At 48.6% G+C, this 8,329-nt stretch overlaps 2 protein-coding genes across 2 annotated transcripts; both read left to right on the top strand.

Annotated features, from left to right (window-relative positions):
* Nucleotides 1-1,670: 1,670 nt before the first annotated feature.
* On the top strand, nucleotides 1,671-4,640 carry N7469_010541 (Rho family guanine nucleotide exchange factor CDC24; the record flags this gene model as incomplete). Its single annotated transcript, XM_056649446.1, has 4 exons — nucleotides 1,671-2,645; nucleotides 2,712-2,960; nucleotides 3,031-3,217; nucleotides 3,280-4,640. 4 exons carry the CDS (start codon nucleotides 1,671-1,673, stop codon nucleotides 4,638-4,640), a joined length of 2,772 nt encoding a protein of 923 aa, XP_056496577.1.
* A 1,419-nt stretch (nucleotides 4,641-6,059) lies between these two features.
* N7469_010540 (pyridoxal phosphate-dependent aminotransferase) lies at nucleotides 6,060-7,726 on the top strand (the record flags this gene model as incomplete). Its single annotated transcript, XM_056649445.1, has 3 exons — nucleotides 6,060-6,141; nucleotides 6,245-6,720; nucleotides 6,836-7,726. The coding sequence occupies 3 exons, from the start codon at nucleotides 6,060-6,062 to the stop codon at nucleotides 7,724-7,726; spliced, it is 1,449 nt and encodes a 482-aa protein (XP_056496576.1).
* Nucleotides 7,727-8,329: the final 603 nt, after the last annotated feature.

The following is an 8,329-nucleotide window of genomic DNA, read 5'->3' as shown; positions in this document are numbered from 1 at the left end:
GGGTGCTGATATTGACCGTGAAGCTTGACAGCAGCTCGCGATGAGTCGACGCGGCGCGGCAGTTCAGATATTCGAAGGCAGGAGAAGATATCACGGTTGGTCGCAACAAGATCGCAATAGGTCACGCTTAGTCAAATGTTAGACTATGGTAGGAGGATTCACAAGAGGGATCAACCCTCTAGCGCAGAAGGGACGGGGTTTCGATAGATTTGGCTAAGAGGGGAACTCCAGACTTGAGGACTTGCATGTCACGTCACGTTGCCCAGTGGGATCCACCCAGACAGTTGAATGATTTGTATTGAACGTGTGCGGGTAGTTCGTTGAAATGATCAAACTACCCTTTATTATCTCGATTTTCCAATAAACAGTACCAATGTAGTGCAATAAAAAGTAAAAAGGGTGTTGGTACAAAACTTGAACCATAAACACAATGTGGTCGACTAGTTTGTAAGGTGATCGGGAGCTGGGATCACTATGGTCACGTGATATCAAAGTATGTGCGGCTGTTAATCAACACAAGACCAGAGAATAAGAATTAGTATTCATATTGGCTTGTTTACGAAAATACAATAATAAATCACATTGGTAAAACAGTGTGTTTACTTGGAATGGAGTGGTAAATTCATGGCTAGGTTTCCCCGCATCGTTTCTTTGTTTGAGGAATGCTAGGAGGATTCCCCAGTGTACGTATGTAAATTGCAGACAATTGAGACCATATCAAATAGTTAGTACAGAGGGCTCTATACTAATACTGTCTATAAACCACCACAATCATATAAAACACCTATTTTGAATATTTCTAGATCCAAGGTATTACTCTCTCTATTTAAATACTTTTTTTAATCCCCAATAAGACCCACGTTGAATTGTTTCAGCTAAAGTACCAGTCCATCCCATCTCAAACTCCCCTTCCGCAGCCATGACTAAGCACCCCTCCACGCTTCGACCACCAACCGCCGTGAGGTCGTTCACCCCCCCCTACCCTCCCAACTGGCAATACTCTCTTGTGCCTCACACGTTTTCTTTTTTCTTTTTCTTTTCTTTGGACCCTTGTGGGACTCCTTCTCTTCTTCTCGAGGAAGTTGACTCTTCCTCCCTCTCCTTGTTGCTCTGTCCCAGTGACTCGAGCTCTGGGTAAACTTTCTGACACCTAGGGGGGGGGTTTGAAACCGTCTCTTTTGTCCCCGTGAATCGGCACGCCTGCCCGGCCGCAGTGCTGTACCCGAACCTCCTAAGAGTCTTGACCCTCTAGTGATTGGGAAGATCGCAGTCGTCTCGAGTAGACTTTATTCACCGCTGTCCAGTGGACCTCCCTCGAATCGGAAGGAAAGTGGCGGTGCGCATATCGACTTTCTGAAGCTGTTCATATACACCACCCTCGTTTCCGGGTCCAACAAATACAAACGATAGCATTCAGAACATTACATATCGCCTTCTTTGTATCCTCAGCAAGCCATACATTCCTTCCAGTCACTGCATTCATATCGACCGGCGTCTCCCCGCTCTCCGCTTCCACTTTCCACTTCAGCGCGCCGCGGGCAATCCATGACCCGCATCCCAACCACCCGACGCTTGTCGCTTTCTTCGATCTTGTATACCTCAGGTCCGCTGCGCGGATTTGAATTGAGACTGGCTGGTCAGATTGCTAAAATCGCCTGAGGCCATCTGGGATGATTGACTCCGCAGCCATGAGCGGCGCTCCAGTGGCTGAGGATAATATCATTAATCGGCGTGGTGGAGAGTCGATCTATCAAAGTTGTGTCAATCTCAAGAGGCGGCTTTCGGAGGTGCCAAGCTTTGAGCCGTATCTCCAGGAAATGGACGAGGAGGACCGGGCAAAAGGCAATACAGACCCCGTATCCTCGTTGTGGCAATGCCTCCGCAATGGATATCCACTTCTGAGTATCTACAACGCTTCTGGTCCCGATGAGGAATTAATAGTTGATCCTACCAAAGTCGCAGAGGCCAAACGTCCCAAGGCTGCAACCTTCAAGTTTCTTCAAGCATGTTTGCAAGACCTGGCGTTCCCCCAGCAGGATTGTTTCTTGATCACTGATCTTTATGGTGAAAGTACGACTGGGTTCATCAAAGTGATCAAGATGGTCAATCGAGTAGTAGACATTCTCGAGATGCAAGGCCAACTGAAGCGTTCTGAAGTGACGGATGCGCCAGTGGGCGCACAAGGTGCTGTGAAACTTACTAAACGCGAGCACATTCTCAAGGAGCTACTGGAAACGGAACGCGACTACGTTCATCATTTGCAGAATCTTCAAGCCCTTAAGAAAGAGCTGGAGGAGACCGGTGCACTAACTGGTGACTCTAGCCACCAGATTTTCCTCAACCTAAATAACCTGCTGGATTTCGCGCAACGATTCCTCATTCGAATGGAACAACACTACGCTTTGCCGGAAGATTTGCAAAATTGGGGGAAACTTTTTTTCTCCCATGAAGAAGGCTTGCGCCAATATGAGCCATTCATTGCAAACCAGATGCGCTGTGATGAAGTTTGTTTGAAAGAGTGGGATAAGATTCGAACAGCCCCACGCCAATTGGACCTTCAGCAGATGGTTGCGCAGCCAAAGACTTTGAACGGTTTCTTCGTCAAGCCTTTCCAGCGGTTGACCAGATATCCGCTTATGCTGACGGTAAGTCACAATTCCCTTGATTTCTTAGAATTAGGCTGACAAGGATTTCCTTTGCCTTTGCTGCAGGAACTTCGAAAACAAGCGGAAGATCCCCAGCTTCAATCTGATATCACCCAAGCTATTGATACCATTCAAGACGTCTTGGATCAAGCGAACGAGGCTATTCACAAAGAACATTTGGCTGCTGCAGTTGTGGATCTCTCAGAGCGCGTTGACGATTGGAAGTCGCTGAAGATGGACTCTTTTGGAGAGTTGCTTCGTTTCGGTACATTTGCCGTGGTTAAAGGCGACAGTGGAAAGGATAATGAACGCGAGGTTCGTTTTTGTATCCCTTATATAAGCGCAGCGATCCCTATCTCAATGATCACTAACCCGCGTACTTCAGTACCATATCTTCCTTTTCGAGCGTATTCTTCTGTGCTGCAAGGACATCAATCCCAACAAGCAGAAGACTAAGCTCATGATGAGTAAAGATAAGCCAAGCCTCGCGGCAAAGGGCAAGCCCCGCCTTCAACTCAAGGGTCGCATCTACATGGCAAATGTCACAGATATTGTTTGTCTGCAGAAACCCGGTAAGTGATTCGAAGTTCATACCCGTCCCGTGGAACCATTGTTCTAACCACTAGCGAGAAAGGTCTATACCGTATTCAGATATTCTGGAAGGGCGACCCAGGCGTGGTTGATAACTTTATCATCCGATATTCAAACGAAGATACCATGCGCAATTGGTACAAGGATATCGATACTCAACGAGCCATTCAATCCGAGCGCCGCACGCTTCGACACACCGGTACATCTGACAGCGAATTCACCTACATGGAAGGAATGGCCCACATGCCCAATCCATACCAGCAGGAGTACGATGCGGATGATAACCACAAAGACCCATATTACTCTGAATTCCCTATGAGCCGGAACGCCTCGAGCACGAGTTTGCGGACTCGTTCTGCCACTGGCGGTAGTACCAGCTCTGTTCCTCATTCCAATGGTCGACCACGCTACGGAACGAATGACTCAGCGCTTTCTGTGCATACTCAATTCCCAGCTTCAGGTAGTATGTCACCGGGTGATCGGAACGTGAATTCGTACTTCTCCCCTACGGAAACTCCCTCTACACGATCCAGTTCTCAGTCAGGGTTTTCGTTCGGGCGTCAGAATACCAACTCGACTACTCCCTCGACAGTTTGGAACGAAGAGTCGAACCGCTATACCGCACCGGCCTTGTCCCGTGGTACCTCAAGAGACGGTACCACCCCGACTGGATATTTCCCTCCGCAGCCTCAAGCCAATGGACGAGGTGCTCAACGCCCGTCGCTGCCTCCACTTTCTGGCTCACAGGGACAGGCCTCTAATGGAACTGCTCAACGCATGCGTTCTGCTAGTAGTCCAGACATTCACCACCACAATAACGCTCCGCCAGAATCCCGCCGATATATGGGGGTGCATACAATGCAGACGGTTGACAATGTGCCGGTGCCTCCTATTCCCGCGCATATGGCGAATATGAAGGCCCCTGTCAACCGGAGCCAGAATAACTCGCCCACCAATAGCCAGCTTCCTATGCGCTCCCAACCTCACGTTCATACTACGCAATTTACCGAACCCGAGTACAATGAAGCACGCACCTCGGGGCAGCTCTCTGAGCATGCAACGTCACCCTTGACTCAAGAGCCTGATGGAGATCCATTCATGCCCACCCAGCTTAAAGCAAAGGTGAATTTCGATGATAACTATGTCACGCTGGTGATCGCGACCAACATTCTGTTCCGATCATTGACGGATCGGGTGGATGCCAAGTTGGCCCGTTTCACGAATCGTTCGATTGGCAACAAGACGGTTCGGCTACGGTATCGTGATGAAGACGGAGACTTTGTTACAATTGACAGTGACGAAGCCGTTCAACTCGCTTTCATGGAATGGAGGGAGCAGCATCGTGATATGCTTGCCAAGGGCATGGTGGGCGAAATCCAGCTGTATTGCCAAGTTGTTGATTAGATCCGGCTCGCCTTTGTCTGCCACCTCCCTTTCTTGTTTAACTTTTCTTGTGGGATCTATACGACTCGGCCTTTCGCCGCTTTTGGAAGTTCTTTGAGTTGCTTTGGCGATTGGTCCTTTTTCTCCTCTCTGTTTCCCAACTGGATTGGCTTGGGTCTGTTGATCAGCCACGATTGGAGAGATAACCCCTCCCCCCCCCATTTTCTCGCTTGCCCTTGGCCATGTTCTTACATGTTCATGTGGAGTTGAGTCATGGCATTTTGACAAGAACTTCAGCATAATGAGCTAATTGCGGCATTGAAGGTATCGAGAAGTCTTTCACCCCGGCAATATTCCTCATATTCCCCACCCCACGACTCCTCTTATCCCATTATTTCACGTCCTGTTTCCTCGAGCCATTGGTTTCGTGGCGGGAGCGCATGATGACTGCACCTTTTTTTTTAAACTTGATCAATGTTGTCCGAATGTCCACGAACGTATGAAGCAGCTTCGATGATGTATGCATACCTGTTTGGAATCTGTACTTTGTGGCAGCCTGCATGCAGGCATAGTCCTGGCGCTTTGGAATTTAACATTATTTGATCCTGATCTTGATGCTTTGATATCACAGTTTCTATGTCTATACATCTCTTCCTTTCTGTGCCTGTTCTCGCATATACCAGTAGTTGACTAAGTGATAATGGCGTCATACTAACACTTTAGTCCGTACCGATCGGGATGCCGTCTTATCGGAACCCGACTGCCACGAAGCTTGGCATGGCTGAAGTATAAGAATTATTTGTATTCAGGCACTTTTGCACCTCAGTTAACAGGGCATCAGCAATGTTGGTATTGCCTGTCGTGCTTTTATGGTATTGAAGGCAACACTATAGACTCGGCTAAGGATCCAGTGGGGCGTAATAGAACAGGGTCTTGCATCAACTTGGTCCTATTGAGTACGTACCTACGTACGCTACAATGTTTTAAAACCCTCAAGTCTAAAATCCCGCAACTGAACAGGCCTTCTAAACCCCCTTTTTCAAAAAACTAATCAAGGGAAGGGGCCAAAAAGGGGAGAGTTTCAGTTTCGGCGCCCGTGGAGAGCGACATGGTCGACTGACATCAAAAGGGAAATATGTTCGGGGATTTCGTCGAATCGTGGCAGCTCCTCCGCCATGGTTTTTTTGTATCCGAAAGTGGGTTTGGGGTGTACTTTGCGGTCAACAACCCCAATGGAATCCAGTTCTATGTCCCCCTCTTTTTCTCTCTTCTTTTTTTTTGCCCCAACCTCTTTTTTTTCTTTTTGGAATTCCCCTGGAAAAAATAAAAGTAGAAAGATTTCTTTTCTATTTTACATCTATCCCACGCTAATCCACTAGTGGATTCAGGCTTGCATCTTGTATTAAACCCCCAAGCTGTTTGGATCGTGCCACGCCAAGAATGTCTTTCTCCGGCCGCCGTGTTAGTCTTCTACGCCCCTCCAGCCGACGATTCTCCGTCAGCAAGGGACTTTCCGAGAACGGTGAGCTTTCTCTTTCATGATCATGATTTGATTTTATTCTATGCTAGTCCTTGTGAATTATTATCTCATCTCATCAAGACTAATATCCAATCGTCACTCTCAGAGGAACGATCCGAGACTCATCGCCAGTTCCGCACTGCTCACGAGGGTCACCAACCCCACGCCGGTCTTGACCCCTCACGAGCTTCCACCGGTGTTGTCTGGTGTACAGAACGTGCCGCCGAACATGGATATGCTGATGACCCCACCGGCTGGGCCAATCTAGGCCAGGGTGCTCCGGAAGCCGATGATGATATCGAAGGAAGCTTCCCCCGCCCAACGACGATCCCCATCACGTCCGCCTCCCGGGAATACGGCCCGACGACCGGCATCAAACCGTTGCGCGCCGCAGTTGCCCGTCTCTATAACGAACATTACCGTCAAGGCAAGCCGAGTCAGTATACGTGGGAGAATGTCTGCATTGTACCCGGTGGTCGTGCGGGCTTGATTCGTATTGCTGCCATCTTGGGCAACTCGTATCTGTCATTCCCAATTCCTGATTACTCCGCATATTCGGAGATGCTCACCCTTTTCAAGAATGTAAGCTGATCTCACTTGTCCCTTGTATACTCTCGCGCGAGGAAAAAAAAAAGGACCAAAAGATTGCGCCGTGAGCGTACTCTACCTGTCTGTATGGTACTAATCGTCACCTTAGATTGCCCCCATTCCTATTCCACTCTCCCAAGAGGATCACTATCACATTCATCCCAACAAGATTGCAGAGGAAATTGCTCGTGGTACTCAAGTGTTGCTGACCTCAAATCCCCGTAACCCTACCGGTCACTTCGTATCCCATGATGAGCTTGCCGAGATCCAGGATATCTGCCGTGACCGCGCAACCCTGATTCTCGACGAGTTCTACGGCGGCTACAACTACACGACCGACTGCGATGGCAGCACAATCAGTGGAGCTGAGCACGTCGTTGACGTTAACGCAGATGATGTTCTCTTGATTGATGGCCTTACCAAGCGTTTCCGTCTTCCTGGCTGGCGAATTGCTTGGGTCGTTGGTCCTCGGGAATTCATCGATGCCCTAGGCTCCGCCGGTTCATACTTGGATGGCGGTGCTAATGTTCCTTTTCAGGAAGCGGCCATCCCAATGCTGGAGCCATCGCTGGTACGCGAAGAGATGAAGGCGCTGCAGTCTCACTTCCGAGAGAAGCGCGACTATGTCCTGGGCCGTTTGCACGAGATTGGATTCCGTGTTCAGGATGTTCCCCAGGCCACTTTTTATATCTGGCTCGATCTGACCTCGCTCGATCCGCCACTGCCAAAGGAAGCTAATATTTCTGATGGACTGAACTTTTTCAATGCACTGCTTACTGAGAAGGTCATTGTGGTTCCGGGTATTTTCTTTGACCTGAACCCGGCCAAGCGTCGTGATCTTTTCGATAGTCCCTGCCATCACTTCGTTCGTCTGAGCTACGGGCCGAAGATGGATGTTCTTAAGATGGGTCTGGACGGCATCGAGCGAGTTGTCAACCGGGCGCGCGAGGCGGGTGTGAAGAAGCAGTGGGAGAATGAGGTTGCCATCCAGGATGATTAAAGTCTTGATGGATCTTGGAATCGCGACTCTGCGATCATTTATGAGATATTATTGCAGCTGACTTGTCTGGCTGAGCCTGATGAGCGAATTAGCGTATTCAATAGATGAACTTTTTGTGAAACGCTCCCCGTAGAGAGTAGTGGAAGGAGTATCTTTGGTATACTTGTAGCTGTGACGTCTAGTGAGCAGGTCTGGATCCACACAGCTCCGCGCACATCTTTGTTTAAGAAGTGGACTTCGCCTACATACTGTATCGACCGAGCATCGACACTGCCAATAGGGATGGCATGAGAACCCTGGGGCTTCATAGTGAAATGTAGGCTGCTCTCCATTTTGATATCAATTTTTGCATACTACGCATTGTGTGTACATACATAATTGTTAGTAGTTAGCACTTCCAGTGGGTAGAGAAGTATACACTGCCCAGTGTATACTCAGTGCTGGGATATCATATCCAATTGGACTGGACTACCCACCACTGCAATACTCCGTACATAATACATATATGATTCAATGAATGTGTCTCCACTTGTATCTGAGACAGTAAAAATTGAAGAGATGTTTCTCCATATTCTCGTGATATTCTGTACATGACTCGTTGCA

Source organism: Penicillium citrinum (genome assembly GCF_028827155.1).
Source record: "Penicillium citrinum strain IBT 23319 chromosome Unknown utg000009l:1.0-4274883.0:1.0-4276374.0, whole genome shotgun sequence".
NCBI lineage: Eukaryota > Fungi > Ascomycota > Eurotiomycetes > Eurotiales > Aspergillaceae > Penicillium > Penicillium citrinum.
The sequence above is the reverse complement of the archived record's forward strand: the minus strand, read 5'-3'. Positions and strand labels throughout refer to the sequence as shown.